The 25,995-nt window shown below is 36.7% G+C and overlaps 1 protein-coding gene across 16 annotated transcripts in view; it reads left to right on the forward strand.

The window, feature by feature from the left end:
- The window catches only part of HMBOX1 (homeobox containing 1), a 187,079-nt gene that overhangs the window by 123,210 nt on the left and 37,874 nt on the right, over window positions 1-25,995 (forward strand). For all 16 annotated transcript variants that reach the window (XM_030817038.1, XM_030817043.1, XM_012508503.2 and 13 more), the window contains 2 exons: window positions 7,013-7,123; window positions 16,655-16,808. In XM_030817038.1, the coding sequence (XP_030672898.1) occupies window positions 7,013-7,123; window positions 16,655-16,808 (265 nt within the window). The remainder of the gene's footprint in view (window positions 1-7,012; window positions 7,124-16,654; window positions 16,809-25,995) is intronic.

Here is a 25,995-nt window from a genome sequence, read left to right on the forward strand (position 1 = left end):
TATCTGTTGCAACATTAAGAACTTAGCATCTTGTAACATAAGCCTTTATTATGTCACTCAATTTGTACTGGCTGGGAATTCAGGAGCAGCTTAGATAGGTTGTTTTGGTTCAGGGGGTCTCATGAGGTTGCAGTCATCTGGAGGCTTAAATGAGATTAGAAGACCCTCTTTCAAGATGACTCACTTGCATTGGCTGTTAGCAGAATGTCTCAGTTCTCTGTCACATGGATCTCTCCATAGGGCTGCTTGAGTGTTTTCATAACATGGCTAGCTTCTCCCACAACCAGGTATGTGTGGGTGGGGCAGTGGGAGAGAGGGAGAGAGGGAAAGAGAGAAGGAGACGAAGGCAGAAGTTGTAATGTCTTTTATGACCTAGCTTCAAAAGTTACAGACTATCATTTGTGCCACATTTGTTGGTTGCACAGAGCAATCCTGATGCAGTGTTGGAGGGGATTACACAAAGGTAGTAAGACCAAAAGGATCATTTGGAGGTTGGAGGTCCCTTTGGAGGTTAGCTACCACAGTCTGCTAATTTCCTTAGCTTTTTTAGCTTGGAACCATTAAATATTGCCCATATGTTAAAAAAGATGCAACCGAATGATACAATGTTTTTGTATAATGCTTTTACCTTGCTTTAGTGGACTCTTTTGGGAACCTCATTTCTCTTATGGAAACATTTACAAAACTTCAGATCTTTTGTTTTCACTCCAGTTAAAAAAAAATCCTGTGTTAAAACCACTTTTTAAATATATTTTAAAATTCTGTCTATAGTGTGGTTTCATTTCAGTTATTACTTCTACCTGTCCTATGTCTATATGCTTGGAGTGATCTTGGAATTAGTGTATTTATTTCTAAGGGGTGAGAATTTGGGTATGTGGTTTTTAAAATTCGCTTTTCTCTTAATTTTTCCCCTTTCATCTGAATTGCTTAGGATTTTTAAAATAATGGACATGTATTATGCTTACAAAAAGAAAGTCAGACTTTCAAAACAGTTTTGTAATATTCAGTAATGGTGAGAATGTAGGGAAAATGCTTATACTACGGTTAGAGTATAAAATTGAGTACAGTCTTGTCTTTTTTTTCATTTTTTATCTAAGTAGGAGAGGAGTGAGAGTACAGTCTTCTTTAGGGAACGGTTAGGTGACATTTGTCACAAACATAAATGCTCTTCACAAACTATGAATCAAAAATTTCATTCCTGTGAGTCAGCCCTAGGGAAATATTTATTTGTCTGCAGAAGGATATACATAGAGTGTCATTGCATCATAATTTATAATAGTGAAACATTAACAACAACTGCAGTATCGAATAATAGATTCATGTTTTAATAAATTATGGTATAGAATACCTTGTAACCACTAGAATGAAGATTTATAATGTACTATATGAGAACATTCTAAGATATTAGAGAAAAGTAAGTTACTTATTATATGTAGAATAACCCCAAGTGTATGTTTTTAAAACAACTGGTTGTATATATATATATGCATATTTATATATATATAAAAATATATATATGCATATTTTTCTCTATTAAATGCATGGAGAAAGTCTGGATGGATTCACACCAAATAAGGATACCTTTAGGATAGGAAATAAGGGGTGGGAATGGAGGAAGGGCTTTTATTTTTTCTGCGTGCATTTATGAATTATTTGAATTTTTGTAGAGAATGCATGTATGTGCTTTAACTTAAATTTAAACATAACTGCTTGCACTGTGGAAGGCGAATTATAGAGATGATAGCAGTTCTGAAGTAGAAGATTGCTTGAAGAAGGAAATTTCATTTTTTCAATTGTGAAATGATCTTCTAATTAAAAAGGAGCTTATGAGAATTTTGTACTTTGTGGATCTTAAATGGTTTGTTCTTTTTCTTATAGTTACTGCAATTGTCCAGGCAAAAGAGACTGAGATTCCAAACTTCTGGAATGAGGATTGGAAAGAACATGAAAATAATTTTAGGAAGAGAAAGTGATTGTATTTAGTAAATATGTAAGAGTGTGGGGGGAAAGTAGAGTGAACAGTAAAATTGAGATGGAGAACACAGGAAGGAGAACAGATTTAAGGATGATAGGGAATTAAGTTGACTGTGTTGAGGACCTGTGGGAAAATCTCATGGACGCTATCTAGCAGATGGTTTGAAAGAATGGTCTGGTACCCTGGAGGTCATTGGCATTTAGATGACGTTTTAAATCAATGTTGTTGGTAACTGAGATGACCAAAGGAATCCTGAGGGTTACTAACATGTAAGAAGCTGGCAAAGCAGCCCTGAAGTCGACTGAAAAGATGTGGTGTTGGAATTGTATCCAGCATTCCAAGGAGGAAGATGATGGGAGTGGTCAGTAGTTTCACTCCTCAGGAAGTGGAAGGAAAATTAAACATAAATTTGTGGTATTGGAGATTCTGACAAGAATGGATTGTGGTGGAGAGCCCTCTAGTGGAAGGGAGCGTGGTGTTTGAGGAACAGGTAGCCTGATGCAGCTGCTCAGAAAATAATGTGAATGAGACTAGAAAAGCTTTTTCTTCCTTTGAATACCATGATAACTTTCTTATTGGAAATAAATTAATCAGGGCTTAGTTTTAGTCTCTAAATGTGTGAAGGTTATATGTAAATTTCTTCTTTTCCTCTGCCCTGTCAGAGGTAGACAAGATGAGGTTTTGAGGAACTAAAACTTGTGGGCAATGACATTTTCTTCTGCAGTGGGAAGTAGGGGGAAAGTTAGGGAAATTTTCTCCTGAGGAAAAGTATCAAAGCTGATAATATCGAGAGGCTGCCAGGGCTTATGAGACCGTGTTCAGCTGAAGGACCAAAGTAACTTGAAGCATGAGTTCAAGGAGGTTTACCCATCTGTTAACAGGCTGCTTAGAAAAATCACTGTAAAATGTGTCCTTTTATGCTTTTATTTTTTTTACAGTGCCTCTTTTGGAAAAATTACCTGCTTTACTTATTTTCTACGTTTATTACATGAATACTGAGATTAAATTTAGAGGGAAGAAATTCTTGTTTATTTCTTCCTCACACAAAAGACAAGACAGAATATTCTATAACACCATCTTCTTCCTTTGTTTTATTAAAGTAATAATTACGCATAGAGAAAATTATGGGACAACATATGTGTAAATAGCTAACCTTGCTTACTTCAGAGAGTAGAATTGGAGGGGGAAGACAGAAATTCTTTGCAACTATTTGCTTGTAAAACAACCAATAAAGCTCTGTATGTAGTATTTAGGGTGAAAAGCCAAAAATAATTAATGCATATTTATAGAAAGATTAAGAAAACAATATAGAGATAGAAATGTAGGAAGAATCTGCCACTTTAAATTCATATTGTATATCTTTAGTTATATATTGGCTTTTGTTACTATACAGACAGAATTTAGAATATGTAACATGTATATTCATAAAAATATATACCTTTTCATTTATTTCATGGGCATCTTTCCATATTGATACATATCCATTTACTTCATTTTTTTGAAACTACATAGAATTTTAAGAACATTTTTGGGGAGACTTTTTAAAATTTAAATATATACACAGAAAACTGTCCAGCTTAATGGACACTTAAAAGTCAAGTTAGGACACCCACATAACCACCCACCAGATCGAGATAAAGACCAATGCTGGTCACCACATAAACCCTCATTCTAACTCCCAGGCAGAAATCATCTCCCTCCTACATGGGTAGCTACTATTCTGATTTCCATCCCTATAGATTAGTCGTGTCTGTTTTATAACTTTATATAAAATGAATCATATATAGTTAAGTATGACTTTTGTGCATGTGTGTTTGTGTTATAGGTTTTTCAGTTAACATTATTTTTGTGATGTTTATCCATGTAGTTTCATATAGCAGTAGTTTATCTTTTTCTATTTAGAATAGTAGTCTATAGCAGAATGTGTAGATATCACAGTTGATGCATTCTATTGTTTTTTGTTTTTTGTGGGTTTTTTTGAGACAGAGTGTCACTCTGTCACCCAGGCTGGAATGCAGTGGCACAATCTTGGCTCACTACAACCTCTGCCTCCTGGGTTCAGGCATTTCTCCTGCCTCAGCCTCCCGAGTAGCTGGGACTACAGGCACACACCACCATGCCTGGCTAATTTTTGTATTTTTAGTAGAGATGGGGTTTTACCATATTGGTCAGGCTGTTCTCGAACTCTTGACCTCAGACAATCCACCAGCCTCTGCCTCCCAAAGTGCCGGGATTACAGGTGTGAGCCACCGCGCCTGGCCGATGCATTCTATTATTGATGGGCATTTAGTTGTTTCACATTGGGGGTTTTATGGAAATGTTTATAAGAGCCTTCTTGTCTCTTTTGAACATACTACTATTGAGCAGGTACACATTTCTGTGGGGTATATGCCTAGTAAAAAAAATTGCTAGGTCATAGTGTATATATATGTTCAGCTCTAGCAGTTATCATCCAACTATTTCCCAAAGTGGCCCTGCCATTTTATCCTTCCATCAGCAGTGTGAGAATCATATATGCTCATAGCCTTGCCAACACTTGGTATTGATGGCTTTTTATTTGCTTGGTTGGTTCTGCTTTTTTGTTGTAGTTTTCTGGGTTTTTTTTATGGCTTTTTAAAAACATTAAAGCCTGAGAGTGTTTTGTTATATAAATATACTCTAACTTAACTAATGTCCGTTTGATGAGATTTTATCCTCTTCTCTCACTATACCAAAGCCAGAACCTGGACAGTTCTGTTGTCTAGCGAGCTCTGAGGCTTGTTCTATGTATGATCTGACTAAGGAAGATTTCATATTGGAACCAGTTAACAGAGCTGATAATATATTTTTTCTTAACTGATTTTTCTCAAGTTTTCTGTTTCGAGTAGTATGATAGCAATATGAAGAATCCATGTAAAATAATTTTATTTTGTTGACATGAAAATCAATGTTGATTTCATGGTGGTTGTTTTCTTCACCCTTTAAAAATGCAGTATAGGCTGGGTGTGGTGGCTCATGCCCATAATCCCGGCACTTTGGGAGGCTGAGGCGGGCAGATCACCTGAGATCAGGAGTTCGAGACCAGCCTGGCCAATACAGTGAAACCCCATCTCTACTAAAAATACAAAAATTATCTGGGCATGGTGGCGCATGCCTGAAGTCCCAGCTACTCAGGAGGCCGAGGCAGGAGAATTGCTTGAACCCAGGAGGTGGAGGTTGCAGTGAACCGAGATCATGCCACTGCACTCCAGCCTGGGAAACAGAGTGAAACTCTGTTTAAAAAAAAAAAAAAAAAGAGAAAAAGAAAAGTAGTATTAAAAAATAACCATAATGTGTGAAGCTAGACTTTTGGTGAAAGCCGAATTAATTATCCAGAATAATTTGCATTTTCTTAGAAGAGGCATACAGTGCCTACATCACATAAATCTTTAGTCCCCTGGAAAACTGCTGTGTGAATTATTTGAGAATATAATCACTTAGGTTTTGGAAAGCTGTTTGAATTTTGCCTTTTGAAATTGAAAGATTTTTCCAGGCTGGGCATGATGGCTTGTGCCTGTAATCCCAGCACTTTGGGAGGCCAAGGCAGGAGGACCACTTGAGCCCAGGAGTTCGAGAGCAGCCTGGCAACATTGTGAGACCCCGTCTCTACAGAAAAATATAAGAAATTAGCTGGATGTGATGGGGCCTAGTACAGTGGCTTATGCCTGTAATCCTAGTGCTTTGGGAGGCTGAGGTGAGAGGGTGTGTTGAGCCATGATTGCGGCACTGCACTCCAGCCTGGGAGACAGAGTGAGAACCTGTCTCGAAAAAGAGAAAAGAAAGATGTTTCCAGTCAGAGAACTTTGCTTCACAGTCTTTGTTTTAACACTCTCCTCTCCGATTTCCTCAAATTTTCTTTTGACATAGGTTTTTAAGTGTGTGAAACTCTAGGGGCTTGCTTTTAATGAGTTAAATGTGATCCCGGGACCTCCTGCTTTTTCTAATGTTAGAGGGTGTGATTACTTCATGATAGCTACTCTTCCTGTTGGGCATTATAGCTTTAAACAGGTGTCGACACAGGTGGTATTCAGTAATATTCGGTTACCCTCAGTAATTCCTTGGGAGGTTTTAGGTATAGGTAACCTTCTCTGGTAGCTGAATGGTCTTTTGGAAAGTGCCTTGTGGACTTACAAGACAGTTTTCTCTTTCCTGTTGTTACTTGCTTTTGCCAGTTTGTACTGAATTATTCATTTTTTGGAATAGCTATGAATGACCAGAATGAGCATGTGATTCTCATACTAGTAAGTTTTAGACCTGCTTTTTTACTTTCAGATGTAGAGATTCTTTACATTTCTAAGTAATTGCTGTCAAGAGCTTCTTGGAGATAGCAGAAAACTACTGCTTTATATTCTTTTCAGTTTTGTGGAAAGCATGTGTTGGAAAAATGTCTTTAGCTGTTGAGATTTCTTAAGAGGTCATATTGTAGCATACATAACTCTAAAAGTCTGCTAATTCTTCTCTGTACTAATGGTAATGACTCTAAAAATGGCTAAATGAATTAACAAGCCAAAAAAAACCTTACTGAAGACAGTATTTTCAATGACCTTTTGTTTCCTAGCCCCTAAATCTTTTGGTTAATATCTGTAATGAGTAACAAAACTTGCTGACTTGACTTTTTTGCTCAATATCTTTTAAAAGTTTTATTATTCTAAATTAGGGGTGGAGTGGAAAGCAGTGGTAATTGAAGGAGCACAAATATAATAAACTCTGACAAATAACTTTTACTTTAGGAATCTCTTTATCTCAGATTCATGGACCTTTTTTAGAGATTAATTTTAGAGGCCATTGTCGGGTCTTAATTAATAAACTGCCTTGACGTCTAAGAGATAATTTCTGAGTATATCCTAGCCAGTGCAGTCAGTCTTTACAAAGGAATCCAGTAATAGTTTGCTCAGGTTGCAACTTCCTTATGGACTGGACACAGAGAATAAAGCACCCAGTAACCTAGAGCCAAAAGAACCTTTATTAATTTCACTGTAATTTCAGTGCCCCCCAAAACCTATTTCTCTTTCTACATAGGTATCAGTCAGAGCCGGATCTCTCATTGGCTGTTGCAGCAGGGATCAGACCTGAGTGAACAGAAGAAAAGAGCATTTTACCGATGGTATCAACTTGAGAAGACAAACCCTGGTAAATAGCATTTCCTTTTATTTATTGCATCTGAAACAAGACAGATATAATGAATTACTTTAATGACTCCATGTGCTAACTTGTTCAGTAAGATAGTTTCATACTTTACTATGGTTGCTTTATGCAGAAAAAGACTCAACAGTAAAAGCTAAACACTGATTGTAATAAATTTTATTTTATTGTCTAATATTATCTAGTCGTATTTACTCCTTCCCCTAAGACACCTCTTTGCTTTCAGGTTATATGATATTTCTAGCCATAGTTTGAAAGAATGCCATGAATGTTCAGTGGCTGATTTTGTTTTCTTCAACTACATAACTACGTAAGATTCCGTATTTTTTTTTTTTTTTTGCAAATCTTGTTTGAATTAGTATTGTAAATTTAATATTTTTATTTAATTCATGCTGTACCATATCCAGTGATCTCTGCTAATGATTTTTTTTTTCTAATTCTAATGACCTGGGTAATGGATGTATCTTTGGACTTTAGGATGCAGCTGCCCTGATGACTCCCAGGAGCAGCAGTAGATTGGGAAAGCAGAATGAAATCTTAAGAAAACTAAGATGACAAAAAATTTATGTCTAGAGTTGGAAGAAGTAGGCAAGATCTATTCAAGATACTAACAGGTGATTTTATAAAGTAAAATCTGAGGTTATGGGACCGTCTCAATCGATACTTTACACAGGCAAGTGGCAGTGAGCCTGCCCTCATGTGTAAATTTAAGATTGGGTTGTGTTCTGTAATGCTGCAGCCTTAAAGCCTTTGCACACAGACTAAATCACTAGTTGAAATATTGCAAAATAATAGCATTGGCTCTGAGGTAGAAATAAAGAATGTCATAGAGATGTATTTTTGTATGTAAGTATGTGATAAGATTTTTTTCCCTAAAGGTCAGTTTCTCAATCCGAATGGTCCAGGCAGGATGAAACAGAAGAGAACATATCAACCTCTACAATAATATTAAAAATCTATTCTGACCCCCAATTTTTACTTTGAAATGTTTCAGATGTACAGAAAATTCAAAAGACTAACACAGTAGACACCTGTTTACTCTTTCTTAGATATAATAATTATTACCATTTGGCCGGGCACGGTGGCTCACGCTTGTAATCCCAACACTTTGGGAGGCCGAAGTGGTCAGATGACTTGAGGCCAGTTCAAGACCAGCCCGGCCAACATGGTGAAACCCTGTCTCTACTAAAAATACAAAAATTAGCCAGGTGTGGTGGCGCATGCTTGTAGTCCCAGCTACTCGGGAGGCTGAGGCAGGGAAATTGCTTGAACTCGGGAGACAGAGGTTGCAGTGAGTGGAGATGGTGCCACTGCACTCCAGCCTGGATGACAAAGGGAGCCCCTGTCTCAAAAAATATATATATATATTATTATTATTAACATTTTACATTTGCTTTATTCCTATAAAATAAATACAGATTTATATATGTGTGTATTCAGCATTCATCTCCTAAGAATAAACATAATCTGTATTACCCCAGTCCTCATTATTATACCTAAGAAAATTAATAATAATTTCATATTATCATTTTATATCCAGTCTGAGTCACATTTCTCTAGCTATTAGAAGAATGTCTTTTGTAGCTCTTTCTTTAGTATCTCTTTTAGGTTGGAAAATTGGGATATCTCTTAAATCTAGTCACCCAAACTTTTTTTTTTAAATGACATGAACTTCTTAAGCCATGTAATTTGACAGAATGTCCCACATGCTGGATTTTTCTATTTCTTTTATTATCAAATATCTCATTTCTTTATCTTCTATATTTCTGTAAGCTGGAAGTTAGAATTAAAATCTGAAGTTAGGATTCATGTTGAATATTTTAGGCAAGATTACTTCATAGATTATTTAGGGAGGCATGTTCTAATGGCAGCAATTTATTTTGAAATGCATCGGAAAATAAAATGAAATTATATTTAGGGAAATGGATAGGTATGTGATAAAGTAAAATATGTGGTATGAGTATGGTTTTCACTTAAAAAATTCACTATTGTATGTTTGAAAATTTTTGCAGTAAAACACTGGAGAAAAATACTTTGTAGGTAGTGTTTACCTAATATTGCCACATATTAAGAGGCCTGTCAGCATTAGGAGGTTGTAGCACTATTCATATGCCAAGTTTGATGGTTTTGTTAAAATGGTGACCACCAGATCTTTTCTTTGCAGTTTGTGAATAATCTTTAGGGTGACACTTGCCCCTGGATGAATATCCTTTCCTGCAACAGCTTTCACCGATGGCCTTAGCATTCATTGATGATTCTTGATTGAATCTGTTATTCTGATGGGGATTGCAAAATGGGATAATCAACTGGTAAGGCCAAATTCCCGCACTGGAGTTTCGGGGCTGGGCTCTAGTCCAGCCCTGAACTAGAAATAGGAAGGAGGACTAAGGTGCAGCTCTAGGGCCACAGTGGCATTGTTGCAGCTGATCTGATAGCCAGTTGTGGAATACTAATTACAGGAGTCCAGCTTTAGCACTGGGCTGATAGTGTTCTTCCAAAGCTGTTTTTTTTTTTTAATTATTGTTATTTATTTTAGCTTTTAGTCCTAATTTCCTATTTTAGTTTATCTTGAAACCAGTATCGGGAAATTAGAGGAAGGTAGAACTAGGGAATTGAAACTAACAGCATTCATCTAGCTGATAATTAGGAGCTGATTTCTTTAAGGACATAGTGCCTCCTTTTAAGACGTTCCTCTAATTATATGCATTTGTTTTTCAATGAGTTTGCATTATTGTCACCTTTTTAAAAGTACTTTCTATTTTTTGTTTAAAAACCAAATCGTAACTACTGGTTTTCTCAGTCAAGTTTTTCTGTGGGACATAATGTAAAGGTAGCTAGAGATAAGAGGGTAAGTTCGTAATTGCCAATTGGTAGTTGTTAACAGCAATTGGGTATTAGCAATTGAAATTTGTTTATCTTTTTCTTTGCATTTTCACCTTTATTATGAAGGCAAATATCACATAGAATTCTTTCTGATAAAAGTGATTTTGTTTTGTTGACTGTAAAATAACCTTTGATTTTAGCTAAAGAATTTGGAGCTACTATTATGTTTGGTTAAGATGAACTAAAATTATATTAGCTTATAGGACAGCAGATCCTTCATTGCAAGTCATTTCAGACCTGATTAGAATCCACCCAGATGTCCCTCAGTTGAGAACTGGTTAAATAAATTAATGGCACATCTGTACAATGGAATCTTATGGAGCTACGTAACTACTTTTTGAAGGCAGCTTTATATGAATTAAATTTATATGAGGTGATATGGAATTCATAAGTAGAAAAAGTACATAACAGTATCAAGGGCATATTTATGTAAGGGAACACACACACATACACATACACATGTATATGCTTACCTAAGCATAGAAGATCTTTGAAAAGCTGTGTTAGGAACTGGGAAGAATAGCTCTGTGGAGGGGAACTGAGTGACTGGGAGTACAGGGGTAAGGAGTTAACTACACAGCCTAATGTGTCTTTCTAAATTTTGTACTATGTACTTGTATTATATATTTGAAAAATAAAGTGTAATAGGAAGGGGGGAGAGAGACCAAAAGAAATCAATCTGCCTTGTAAGATTAAAAAGAAAGAAAGAAAAGGAAGAAAAACTTAGGTTTATACAGTCCAGACCTGCTTTTGAGAAGAAGGTAGAAAATAAGTTGTCAGTGATTTTTATCAAGTAATTCTTTTATTTCATAATTTTTTTTTCTGTCTAGGAAAGATAGCTCATTAGGGTAAATGTAAATAATGTGATCCCTTTACATATATTCTGAGAAGAAAATGCAAAATTAAGAAAAGTCACAAAATGAAAAACTACTTTTTCTTTTTTCTTCTGTAAATTTAAGCATTTAGAAAACAAAAATGTTTGTATATTCTATGACTCTATTGCTGGGCGTTAGAGCATTTCTCTTTGTATACTTTGAGTGAAGTCCTTTTTTTGTTGTTGTTAAGACAGAGTCTAGCTCTGCCACCAGGCTGGAGTGCAGTGGCGCAATCTTGGCTCACTGCGACCTCTGCCTTTCAGGTTGAAGCAATTCTCCTGCCTCAGCCTCAGGAGTAGCTGGGATTACAGGCACGTGCCACCACGCCCAGCTGATTTTTGTGTTTTTAGTAGAGATGGGGTTTCACCATGTTGGCCTGACCTCATGATCCACCCACTTCGGCTTCCCAAAGTGCTGGGATTATAGGCGTGAGCCACCGCACCCAGCGGAAGTTCTTTTTTTCAACCTCTTCAGTCTGGATCCAGTTGGATATGGCTTTTGGTTTTTTGTAAGTTTCTCTTTAAGTGGACTCATCAAGAAAAATAATAGAATGGATATTTAGGTTAATTTTACTGATAACCCAATTGATATAGTGTAGTTCTCTGATAACAGACTCATCATCAGAATTTACCAGCATAACTGAAAGCCTGCCAAGGCATATTAATAAAATAGGCTGATGGAAACTAATCAAATACATTTTATCTTGTTTCTTATGAAAACACTTACAAGAAAATACCTATTTTTTAAAAAAAGTGAGTGCTAAATTCAGCATGGTTGACATCAAAAGTCCCTTTATTTGATCAAATTAAGTTCACAGTCTTTTTCCCTTGTCTAGTTTAAACATTACTATAGCAGACAGGGTTTGCTGAGTTCCTCTTGGCATGTGGCGCATATTCTGCATGCTTCTAAACAATTAAATAAAATTTGCCAAGAGGGTTATGCAGCAAATACATGAGATAAATGTCATCAGAAGAAATGTCCAGTCCTTCACTTGCAGAGTGTTAGATCTCAGGGAAACGTGTGTGTGACATGGGGGGAGATGTGAAATTACTTTTGGAGAGGCTAGTGCCTATGGATGGCGTAGTAATGACGTGCTTATAGTCCCTCACCCAGAGCTAACCCTGATCAGCAAGAACATTATCATATATGTAAGAGAACACTTACCAAAATTTTTAAATCTCTTAACAAGTTATGAAAAGAGTTTTGTTTTGTTTTTTTTCCTCATGGGCTTAGATTTGCTAGGTGAAAGTGCAAAATTTTGTTTTAATGGAAACTTAGATGAGGGGAAAAAACATTTCTGTAAGGAAATAGACAACACACTTTTCCTGTTAGGACCTTAGCCAACCCAGAATTCCTGTATTTTACTTCAGAGGAGTTTAAAGGCTTATATACATTGTTCCTGCATTCTAGTATCTTTGTGTTTTTTTCTGTTAGAGTCAGTAATTTTGAACTTGCTCTCGCTTTTCATCCATTTCAACCAAAGCAAGATGAACTAAGGTTTCTAGAACAAATCTGTTTATTAATAGAGTGTTTCCAGAGTACTTTTTTGTGCTGTTTTTAACTACTGCTACATTGAAAAAGAAAAAGGAGCCAGAAAAAAATCTGCAAAGTAATGTAATATTATATTTTAAAGTAGGTGTTTTGATGAATTTAAGATTATTCATTTTTCACCTTCTGTGTGTAAACTGTCTTGATTTCTTTTTTTTCCCCCCACCCCAAGATGGAGTATCACTCTGTCACCAGGCTGGAGTGCAGTGGCACGATCTTGGCTCACTGCAACCTCTGCCTCATGGGTTCAAGCGATTCTCCTGCCTCAGCCTCCTGAGTAGCTGGGATTACAGGCATGTGCCACCATACCCAGCAAATTTTTGTATTTTTAGTACAGACAGGGTTTCATCATGTTGGTCAGGCTGGTCTCAAACTCCTGACCTCAGGTGTTCCGCCCGCCTCAGCCTCCCAAAGTGCTGGGATTACAGGCGTGAGCCACCGCGCCCGGCCTTGATTTCTTTCAAAATAACCAGGCCACTACTTACTTTTCTGTCTTCTTTTTCTCCTTTTTTCCTCTCCCCTCTTCCTTTTCCTTCCTGCCCAGTTTTATTTTATCTGAATTTCCTTCAGTTCTTGAGACTGTCTTGACAATACAGAATATTACAAAGAAGCATAATATTAACAATAAACCCCAATACCAAGAAAGAACCATTATTAGTTGGCTTATTTCCTTCAACCTCTTGGTTAAGATTCTTTCTGTTCTCTGTTTTATTTGTACCCATTTACCACTCTGCTTACTGAGGAGCATGCCGCAATTATGGATGTGGCCTACTACCTGGAATTCACTGACCTATTGCCCACCCTCCATCCTGAAACTCTTTCTTTCTTTACCAGGGTCAGCCCCTGGACAAGAGGTTGTATTCCCTTACTGAGTCTTATTTCTACCTTTATCTTGATCAGCCATGATAACCGGTTGGCTCTGTTTTAGTCCTTTTCACCCTTACTGTAGAATAACATTTATATAATTTTAATTAGGTAGATTCCAGAGTTCTTGCTGTGCTGTAATCCCTACTTGTTTTCAGAAAAGCACTATAAGACTGTGAAACCCTCCAGCCCCCAAATTCCTGCTTATGTCTAAATTTAGTTAACTTTCAATTAGGCCCAGACTGAATTCTCAGTTTATTTTGGCAGAATGAAACCCTTTTAAATTGTTTAAAGAAGGGTTTCAGTTTAGAGTTTCATGTTGGGTAGAGCAGAAATGTTTTTAAACCAGGGGTTGGCAAACTTCATATAAAGGGCCAGACAGTAAATATTTTAGGTTTTGCAGGTTATATGATCTCTATCATAGCTACTCAGCTCTTCTGCTCCAGTGCATTCATAGCCATAGACAATCTGTAAACGAGTGAGCATGAGCATGTTTCAGTAAAACTTTATTTACAAAAATAGGCAGCGGGTATAATTTGCCAACTCTGTTTTAGGGTGGGCTGTAAATCTCTAAAGCTTTATATGATGACAAACTTACTTGTTTAAGTAGAAATGTTAAGTAGTTAAATATTTACTTTCCATCACGTGCTATAAGAAATCACATACGTATTAAGAGCTGAAACACAAAATGAAAGATATAAAGATACTCTGAGTGATATTCAAGCCCACTGGCCATAATACAAAAGACTGACAAATTTGACTATATTAAAATTAAGATCACAAAGCACACTATTAAAAACAAAAGACCAGAAAAAAAAATTGCATTCTATATGACTAGCAATTGCAATGATTTCTATGCACCCATAAGAAGAATAACCCCGCAAAAAAGGAACAGATAGGAATTCACAAGAAAACATATAAATGGTCAATAAACAGGAAAAGATGCTCATTCTTATTAGTAGTGAAGTCTCTATATCAAAGGGAAATTTTTTGCTGCCAAATTTATACATTTGAATAATTAATAATAGTGTATTGGGGGATAAAGGGAAATAAACAACTGGGGATGATTGTGATAATTTTTATTAGTTATCTACTCTTATACAATAAATTACCCACAATTTAGCAGCTTAACACAACCAGCATTTATTATCTCATAGTTTTCGTAGATTAGGAATCCAGGAGTGGCTTAGCTGGTCGTTTCTGGCTCAGAGTTCTGTAGAGGTTGCCGTCCAGCTGTCAGCCTGGGCTGCAGTCATTGGGACCGGATGGTCCACTTGGAAACTCACTCATGTGGATGTGGACAGGTCCCAGGTCCTCACTGCCTGTTGGTCAGAGACATCAGTTCCTCACAACATGGGCCTCACCATCCACCACCTGAGTGTCCTCACATGGCAGCTAGTTTTCCCTTGAGTGAATAAGAGAGAAAGCATCCAAGACAGATGCCACAGTGTCTTCTGTATTCTGATCCCGGAAGTGACATAACATCACTGTCACATGCTGTTGGTCGCACAGCCTAATCATGGTGCAGTGTGGGAAGGGACAGAGGTGTGCAGACCAGGAGGCAGGGATCCTTAGGGACCTTGGAGGTTGACGTCCACATTCCTGTGCTGGGACTGAATGTCTGAGGCCTTGTTTCTGTCTATCACCTGGTTTCTCCACTTCTCCATGTGGTGTTTGCCGTGGCTACAGTGTCCAAGATGGCATTTTCTCTCAAATGCTGGCACCTGGGTGGAGTTGGCATAAGCCCCTGGGGACTGTCAGAGCATCTTTCACTCCATGTGGCCTCTCCACATGGCTATCCTGGGCTTCCTTACAACATCATAGTCTCAGTTTAGTCAGACTTCTTATATGGCCACTGGTTTCCCCCAGAGCCAGCATTTTAGGAGACCTAGGCAGAAATTTCAAAGCATCTTATAACGTAGCCTTGAATTGTTCAGATTTTCTTGCTCAACAGCCTGTCACAGGACTGGCCCAGATTCAAGGGCATGATGAGCCAGAGGTATGACTTACTGTGAGGAGCCGTCTTTGAAACTTGTCCCAGGAAAGCATGATTGTGAAAGACGATGCTGACGTGTTCTAAAAGTAGTAGCAGTGCAAGGAGTAAAAATTGATCTGATACTGGAAATATTTTGAAGATAAAATGAACTTGCCTATGAATTAGTTATGTAGTATGTGGGATAATTAGAGAAGTGAAAGATTAATTTGAGAATTTTGAGCTGAGCAGTTTGAAGAGTGGGTATCTATTTACTGAGATGGGAAAGACTGCAGGACAATAGGTTTGAAAAGCAAAATCAGGATTGATTAACATTTTGGACATCTGTGTAAGAGAATACATCTAAAGATGTAGCTATTAAGAAGGAGATCTACAATAGATCTGTAAGTCTTGAAGTAGAAATGCTATCCATGGTATTATTTGCAAGGTACAATAAAGAGAGTATTCGGAAGAAATAAATATTTATTAATATTCATTAACATAGAATTAACATATTATTAATATTTGCATAAACCTACATGTTCCAACATGTCTTTCTAGACCTGTGTTAAGCGTTTGAATTAAACCACAGGCAGAGAGAATTTTTTTGAAGGTTTTTGATTAGAAGACCGATATGATCATAATTATGTTTTGGGAAGATGAATTTAACAGTGTAAGAAGTGAAGGAAGAGTGGGGTAGCCAGGGACTGAACTCTATGAAAGTATACCAAGTTACATTGAAAGTCTATGAAATAAGTTCATGGAGGCCAGAGACAATGTTGCTTTCCTGGTTTTATTCTTAGCTTCTAGCCTAGAGCAAGCCACTTGAAAGGGATTTGATAAATGGTGAATGAATGAATAAATGCATCATTGGCAGTTCAAGCTATTTGAGAAAAGAGTAATCTGAATTAGTAAAATGTCTCAATTATAGATATTTTTCATTGAAATTTTATTATGTTCAGGAGGTAACAATCTAGTATAGCATCAACAGGTAGACCTATGGAGACCTGATTTAGTTAGTAGACAAAAAGCACATCAAATATCATCTTACTTTCTTTCATGCTGTATTTCACTCTTTAAAAAAAAAAAGAGTTTACAAGAATTAGGGTTATTTTAAGTTTATCTCCTACCTGCATAAATTCCTTAAGCTTATAACTTATTTGAATGGTTAATGAAAGATTCTGAACATCTGAGATGTATTGTTCGAAGAGTATAACTATCAAGTAGGAATTTCAAAAGAAATTTTTCAGAGAAAGATACATTGATTAAGTTGTCACTAAGCCAAAGACCATACTTCCCTAGTCCGATAGGAAGTAGGTATCATATTGTTTTAAATAAACTGCAAGATATTTGCTAAAAGTGTCTTGTTTATTTCAGGCGCTACACTAAGTATGAGACCAGCCCCCATTCCAATAGAGGACCCTGAATGGAGACAAACGCCTCCCCCAGTCTCTGCCACATCTGGTACTTTCCGACTGCGACGAGGGAGTCGATTTACCTGGAGAAAGGAGTGCCTGGCTGTTATGGAAAGGTATGTGTCTCCTTTTTCTATGAAAAATCTCCCAGACTTATCCAGACATCAACTCTGGATAGACTGGGACAGTTTTCATTTCAAACAAGTAATTTGGTATCTTGGTTCTATCTCTAAAAGTACTTTAGAATATTATAAATGCTGTATTTATTGAAATAAGGTGATCTTAGCATTGAGAATTCATAAAGCTGGAGTTAGCATCCGTCAATTTATTTTACTTATAATAGTGTCCCCAGTAATTTAAGAAATGTTGGAATAAATATTTTTTGAATTCAGATCTTTGTATTATATTTTGGAAAAACTCTTTGAAGTCTTCTTTTCATAAAAAATATTGAATAATTGTGTAGGAGACTACTGAGATTTAACTTTCCTTTAATAAGCAGTATGGTCTAAGTAAGCTTTGTCCCAAAGGTTAAAAATACTTATTTTTAACCTTGTTGTAGTTATTTATCCTCTCATTCTAGCACCAGTACCTGATCCATAGTAGGTGCTCAGTGGTTTTTTTTTTTTTTAACCTGAATTTGACCGTAGCTTCAATTTTCCCATCTGAAATGGTATACATTAGTTATGATTGTGAAATGTTTGGCATACTTAGCATAGATCCTATAGTAGAATTATCTTTTTAGTCATCTACTTGTAAGTGATGTTTGCAGAATTTTGTTTCAATGGAATTTTGTTTATATTTAATTAGGTAATAATGTTCCAGCTGTACATTTTTCTTATCTGACCTAACTAGTAGAATTGGTATATTGGACAGAGCACTGGACTCAGAGTCAGAAGACCTATACCCAACTAACTTTGTTTAGGTCACAAACTCTCAGCTGTAACTTCATGTCTAAAATGAAATTTTTTGATAGCCAATATGTCATTTAAGACTTTTACCATCTCTCATCCTGCTACTTTCTGTTTATTTCCCAGCTCATGAACTTCACTACCTGAGAGGGAGATTTAAAATGCCAAAATTCAGATGTTTTTGTTCATGTGATATAGTTGAAATTAATAGGTTTGCTTAAGGTGAAGGTGAGATCCAGTATCCAAAATGAGACTATAGGTTATCCACTGATATTGTCATCTATTCCTTTCCTTGCTCTCTTTATTATAGATAAGAGCAGAAACCATTTATTGAATAATGAATCCTTATATGCTTGAGTCATTAAAGTGAAAAAATGAGACATTATTGTCCTGGAGACCTGACATTTACAATCTGCTCTACTTTTCTCATCTAGAAATTTTTATTCTTTTTGAAAATTTCTTTAGAACTCGGCACACAGCAGATGAGAATTGAAATAATGTCTAACTTAAATTGCAATACTGTACATTTTCCTTTAGGTATTAGTTTCTTCCTGGTGCTAAGTTCTAATTGTGCTAGTGACTTAGCCAGTTAGTTCTTTTCATGAAAATACCAGTATATATTTATCACAAAATGTCAGCATGAGAAAGAATTAAGTTAAAATTGATGACATTAATATCAATAGGTGATATTCCTAATGTACTTTCAGAGTTGAACCTCAGAGACTTAGGGATTCTTATTTTTCCTGGCAACTAGAATTAGTCACAGAATCACATGGAATTTTAATTAAAAAGATATTGAGCATTTACCCTATGACTCCTATTTAGTCTTAATTTATGTTTTTTAACATTAATTTTAATTAATAAATGGCTTTATCTAATCCAGGAGTTGGTTATCTTTGGCTTAATTTTATGTTACCTGGCACAACTAGAAAGAGGATGTGGTTTATGCCAATAGTTGCAAAAGCACAGAAAGCCTTTCAAAATACTTAATAGTACAGAAGGTCACACAGTATGGTTTTTGTTCTGTAAAAATGGAACTTTTTGTTTTCCAAAATGACATACAAAATTCCTATCCTTAGTATGACACATATTTTTTTCCTTGACTGAATGGGTAAATAAATACATATGCATAGACTGTAAAACCAGCAAAGTAAGGCTTACTCAAATGTTAGTATAAGATAAAAGTAAGGCTGGACATGGTGGTTCACGCCTATAATTTCAGCTTTGGGAGGCCAAGGCAGAAGGATCACTTGAGGCCAAGAGTTTGAGACCAGCCTGGGCAACATAGCAAAACCCCATCTCTACAAAAAATTCAAAAAATATCTGGGCGTGGTGGCATACACCCGCATTCCTAGCTGCTCAGGAGGCTGACGTAAGAGGATTGCTTGAGCCCAGGAGTTTGAGGTTACAGTGAGCTGTGATTGCACCACTGCACCCCAACCTGGGCGACATAGTAAGATCCTATCTCAAAAATTAAAATGAAATTTTAAAAAAGTAAAAAATTATTCCATTCTTCATACATCAAGATAAATTTCACATGAGTCAAAGAAGTGAATCCATATAAATAATAGAAGAAAACATGAGTGGTCCCTTCATATCCTGGCAATGGGAAAAATATTTCCCAACCATGACTCAAAATCTAAAAATAAAGGAAAAGATTGATAAATATGATTACATAAATTAAAAGAAAAACTTTGGAGGGAGAAAAAGCTGAGCAAAGTAAAAGACAAATTGGAAAAAAAAATTGCAACTTTTATTATCCCTAATAAAGAGCTCTTAAAAGACCAATAACTATCTTTATTGGGCTAAAGATAGGAGAAAAAATGCAAATGGTCCTTGAACATATGAAAATATGCTCAATCGACTGGGCGCGGTGGCTCACGTCTGTAATCCCAGCACTTTGGGAGGCCGAAGCGGGCGGATCACGAGGCTAGGAGATCGAGACCATCCTGGCTAACACAGTGAAACCCTGTCTCTACAAAAAATACAAAAAAAAAAAAAATCAGCCGGGCGTGGTGGCAGGCACCTGTAGTCCCAGCTACTCGGGAGGCTGAGGCAGGAGAATGGCATGAACCCAGGAGGCAGAGCTTGCAGTGAGCTGAGATCGCGCCACTGCACTCAAGCCTGGGTGACAGAGCGAGACTCCGTCTCAAAAAAAAAAAAAAAAAATGCTCAATCTAATTGATAGTAAGAGAAATTCAAATTAAAACTACAATGAGATACTATTCTTCACTTATCACATTGACAAAAATCCAAAAGTTTGGCAACATTTTCTATTGATTGGGCTGTAGAGAAATAGACACTCTCATTCATTACTTGTAGAAATGCAAAATGTAACAACTTAATGGAAGGGAATTTGGCAATATCAAGGAAAATTACCTATGAGTTTACCCTTTGACTTGGCATTCCTACTTCTAGAAAATTATCTTAGGGGCAGTGGGTCACACCTGTAAATCCCAACCTTTTGGGAGGGCTTGAGGCCAGGAGTTTGAGACCAGCCTAGGCAACACAGTGAGACCCCATCTCTATAAAAAATACAAAAAATTAGCAAGGCGTGGTAGGGCATGCCTGTAGTCCCAGCCACTCGGGAGGCTGAGGCAGGAGGATTGCTTGAGCCCAGGAGTTTGAGGCTGCAGTGAGCTATCATCACACCACTGCACTTCAGTCTGGGTGACAGAGAAAGACCCTATCTCAAGAAGAAAAAGAAGGATCTTAAAGATATACTGGCAAAAATATGAAAAGATAACAGCACTGTTTTTACTAATTTCAAAATACAGAAGATGACCTAAATGTCTATTTGTAGTAACTATGTCAGTAAATTATAGCACATCCATGTATTGGATGTTGAAGCCCATGTAGTGGAGTACTATGCAGATAAAGCACAAAAAACTCTGTATACAGGGATCTCCAGGATATAACATTAAGTTTAAAACAAGGCAGAATCAACTGTATATAATACAAAGCTGTCATTTATGTATTTGCTTATAACTTATTTTAAAATGGAGGAATAAACCATAAAATAAATGGTTATCAATAAAAGAGAAACAACTTAGAAGAGGGAGAGGTAGAAGCTAGATTTCTCGGAAAATACTTTGTTTTGACCTGTAACTAAATTACATAATTATAAAACAAAATTTAAAATCAGGGAAAAAATGGGGGGGAAAAAGGTGACCTTTAACAAATAACTAAAATGAAACCTGTATATCAAAATAGTGCCTTAAACACCCAAGAATTATCTCAAATGTGTTTATAACACAGCAATTTCACTATATTTCCTAAGTGGGAAGCAGCTTAAGAATAAAAAGAAACACCAAAAAATCTTACATTGTTTCTACTAAATTTGGTATTATAGATATTGCTATTCAGGTACTATTTTTATTTACATAGCTAGATAGGTATAGATATAGATGTAGGTACAGATAAAACAAATAGTCATATTAAAGTTATTAGGAACCAAGATTGTCAGTGCAAAGGAAAAGAGACATATAAAATCGAAAGATTTAAATAAAACACTGTAGTCTTCTGTATGTTTGCATAGAGATAGAAATTTATCTTGATTTAAAAAAAACAGACTTAATGAGATACAATTCATCTATTTAAAGTGTACAATTGAATGCCTTTTAGTATATTCACAGAATTATGCAACCATAACCTCAGTCAATTTTAGAACATGTTTATCAGCTCCCTTCCCTTTTTGAGACAGGGTCTTGCTCTGTTGCCCAGGCTGGAGTTCAGTGGCATGATCATGGCTCACCACAGCCTCAACCTCCTGGGCTCAGGTCTTTCTCCCACCTCAGCCTCCTGAGTAGCTGGGACTACAGGCATGCGCCACCATGCCTGGCTAATTTTTATATTTTTGTAGAGACAGGGTTTTGCCATGTTGCCTAGGCTGGTATTGAACTCCTGGGCTCAAGAGATCCACCTGCCTCGGCCTCCTACAGTGCTGGGATTATAGGCGTGACCCACCGCTACAGCCCCAATTTTGGTAACCATAAGATTGATCAGTGAATTCAGTGTTAACTTCTTGATTCACTTATTAAAAAATCCCCTATTAACCATCTACCTAATAGTTTTAGAGCATTGATTCTTAAATCTGGACGCATATTAGGATCACCTGAGGAGCTTTTAAAACTATCAGGGGGATTCACTCCTGATGGGCTGAATCTTAATCTCTGGGTGTAGAGCCTAGACAGAGATATATTTTGAAAAGTTTCCAAGTGATTCTGAAGTGTAGGCTGGACTGAGAATCACTGTTTTGTTATTTATTGACGATTGTTTCCTAGTCATTTTTTCCATAAGGAGTCACAAGTTGTTGTATTGAAATTTGTTTATTTCTTGTACATTAATCAGCTGGAATTCTTCTGTAAAGAACTTTCTCTCATCAACAATTTGGTTACCCTGAAATGTACTCCCTCACAAATGTGTGGTGGCAGGGAGGGAGCTAACATGTAAGTAATTATGGAACTGAGAAGTGAATGCTATTATGACAAAAGGAGCATGTAGAGAAAAGAGGAAAACTACACCAAAGTGGTAACATTTTGGCTGCATTCAGATGAGGGATAGAAGTTCATGAGTTAGAGAATATGAGAAAAGCCATTATAATGTTAGGAGCATTCTTACTTTGATTATTCAGAACTTGGTTATACTGTGCACTCTATAATTAAACAAGCACCGTGCTTAATTATACCGTAAGCGCTGGCATTCGGGCCTTATGTAGGAGATGTATCTGATTAGATTGGTCTATTAGATAATAGTGGTGGGAGTATGGATAATGGACAAGAAATCAATCAAGTATGTATTTTAACACATACTACATGCATATAATCGGGGGAAATAAATGTAAAATAAAATGTAAAATATATTTAAGTTATAATATCTGCCTTCATAAATCTTAAGGCAGTAATAGCTTACATTTGAATAGGAATTTAATTACTATACAGTTACTGATTTTATTGATAATTATACAAAATTATTTAATCTTCACAATTCTGTACTATAGGCATTTTATTATTTGCAGTTTATATATAAGAGCCTCAGAGAAAGGAAGTGACTAACTCATATGCAAATGGATTAGAGCAGGGGTCCCGGTTAACCCCTAGGCTGTGGACCTCCACACAGTAGGAGGCAAGTGGCAGCAGAGCAAGCATTACTGCCTGAGCTCCACCTGCGGTGAGAACAGCAGCGGCATTAGATTCTCATAGGAGCTCGAACTCTATTCATTTTCATCACTAAACCACCCTCCCTACCTCCCACCCCGTCCGTGGAAAAATTGTCTTCCACGAAACTGGCCCCTGGTGCCAAAAAGGTTGGAGAACACTAGATTAGAGGAGGAATAGATGGAGGCCAGCTTAGGAAGCTATTAGAGTAACCTATGCATGACTGCTGAGGGCCTAAGCTATATTGTAAAAGCAAAAGGACAGAAAATGGATAAAAAGTGATAGATATCAGAAAAAAAAAATGGATCTAACCTAGTTACAGGAGAAAAACGATCTAACCTAGTTACACATTGAATGACAAAGCAGGAAATATGTAAGAGTTTAGCATAGTGATAGTCAGAGAGCATCTGGGAGACAGTACCTGCCATTAGAAAATGCTTTCACTTTGGGCAAATCATTCAGCATCTCTGGGCCCCAGTTGCCACATTTATGAAGAGTTAAATATCATGATGAAGTAAAAAGACGGACTTCAGAGCCACATAGACTTAGGAATTAGTCACAGCTTCACTTTATGTTAATCTGTGGGAATTTCAGCTTTCTATAAAGCGGAGATGGTTATTATGAGAAGAGTTACGAGAATTATTTGAGATAATATGTGTAAATCACACAGTAGAATGCCTTTCTCATAACCATTGTTAGACCAGTGTTCTTTTTCCATCTAAGCTTCTTCTAGTTTAATGCTTTGACTGTGAAGTCACCTCAAGATTTCTGTGTTAGGAGAGTTTAGTGGCACTAGAAATGGAGATTTGGCAGTCATCAATATATTAGTTACAGTTAAAACCATGAGTGTGAATAAACTCTGGTTAAATATATCCATTTATACAGTTCCTGCATTTTTGCAGTGAAATGTGGCTGGAGAAAAACTTAAAACCCTGCTGACTGATCTCATTTTAAATTCATGACCACTAACCTCAAGTGGGTCTTTAATTCTGCCAAGCAGAATTAATACTATACCTTTCTAGTTTATTTTTTCCCACTCTCCTATAAGATTATTTCACACTGTCTTCTCTCTGCAAACTCCCCATCCTCATTCTCTCATGATGACCTTTTCCTCATCATGAAAGGAAATGAGGAAAATAAAGCAATCAGAGGAGACTGTCCACAAACTACCTACTTGCTACCATGTACACACACACACACACACACCACACACCACACACACACACACACACACACACAGAGTTTTCCTGCCTCTTAACATACCCAGAGCACTTCAATAATATGTATATTTCCTAGCGTGTGTCTTGGTGCATCATTCATATATATGTGCATTTTCTCCTTCTCTGACCTCATTCCACTGTGTATTCCACATATTTGACTTTTAAAATATTCAATTCCAGAAACATTTATTGTCACAAAGGACAATATTGTATGATTCCATTTATATGAAGTATCTGGAGTAGGCAAACCTATACAGACAGAAAGTACATAAGTGGGTTACCTAGGGCTAGGGGAGGATAGGGGTGTTGGGTGGGGGATGTGATGGCTAAGGGGTGTGTGTTTCTTTTTGGGGTGATGAAGATTTCTAAAATCAGTTGTGGAGGTGCTTGTACAACTTTATGAATACGCTGAAAACTATTAAATTGTATGCCTTAAGTGAAGTTTTTGATATATGAATTATATCAGGCTGCTTTTTAAAAAAAAAAAAAGCATTTATTCAGTGCACTGTTAGAAGCTTCACGTATACTTACCCTCCATATTTAATCCTCACTGCAGTCCTGGTTTTTCCTTCTTCTAATGAGGCAGTCAAGGCTCAAAGAGGTTGAATAACTAACTTCCTAAGACCACAGAGCTAACAAGTGTCCCAGTCACATGTAGATCTTTAGCCAGTGCTATTCACAGATTTGAGTTCTTATTAACTAAGAAGAATGTTATTTTAATTTGAGTATATATTGACTGTTTTTAATTTGTGGACTTGGGCTTCGTTAACTCTAAAGTCTGATGTCCCTAGATTAGTATGTGTTACAACCTTCCATTTGTTTAAGAGCATTTGGGGATTATAACAGGGAAAAGATGAAACAAGAATGGCAAAATGGTTGTTAATTGTTGAAGCTGGTATGTAGGGGGTTGTGGGTTTATTATATTTGTGTGGGTTTAAAATTTTTACAATTAAAAAGGATTTTGTTGTTTTTAAAAAGAGGACCTGACTAGATTTTAATGGATAAAATATATAATTGACTAATATTTATTCTTTTTTTTATTATTATTATACTTTAAGTTTTAGGGCACATGTGCACAATGTGCAGGTTTGTTACATATGTATACATGTGCCATATTGGTGTGCTGCACCCATTAACTCGTCATTTAGCATTAGGTATATCTCCTAATGCTATCCCTCCCCCCTCCCCCCACCCCACAACAGTCCCCGGAGGGTGATGTTCCCCTTCCTGTGTCCATGTGTTCTCATTGTTCAAATTCCCACCTATCAGTGAGAACATGCAGTGTTTGGTTTTTTGTCCTTGTGATAGTTTGCTGAGAATGATGGTTTCCGGTTTCATCCATGTCCCTACAAAGGACATGAACTCATCATTTTTTATGGCTGCATAGTATTCCATGGTGTGTAGGTGCCACATTTTCTTAATCCAGTCTATCTTTGTTGGACATTTGGGTTGGTTCCAAGTCTCTGCTATTGTGAATAGTGCCGCAATAAGCATATGTATGCATGTGTCTTTATAGCAGCATGATTTATAATCCTTTGGGTATATACCCAGTAGTGGGATGGCTGGGTCAAATGGTATTTCTAGTTCTAGATCCCTGAGGAATTGCCACACTGACTTCCACAATGGTTGAACTAGTTTACAGTCCCACCAACAGTGTAAAAGTGTTCCTATTTCTCCACATCCTCTCCAGCACCTGTTGTTTCCTGACTTTTTAATGATGGCCATTCTAACTGGTGTGAGATGGTATCTCGTTGTGGTTTTGATTTGCATTTCTCTGATGGCCAGTGATGATGAGCATCTTTGCATGTGTTTTTTGGCTGTATAAATGTCTTAATAAAGCATTTGCTGTGTGTTAGCACTAACCTAGGCTTACCTTAAGTAGTTTACATATTTTCAAGGGGAAAAAAAGTCATCTATAGTGTATGTCTGAAATATCTGCATATGCAAATAATGTGATTCTACATGCACAAATGTGATTCTACAAACCTAACTGTCCATTTGTTCATTCATTCAATGAAG

Source organism: Nomascus leucogenys, chromosome 8, assembly GCF_006542625.1.
Source record: "Nomascus leucogenys isolate Asia chromosome 8, Asia_NLE_v1, whole genome shotgun sequence".
In the NCBI taxonomy this organism is placed as follows: domain Eukaryota; kingdom Metazoa; phylum Chordata; class Mammalia; order Primates; family Hylobatidae; genus Nomascus; species Nomascus leucogenys.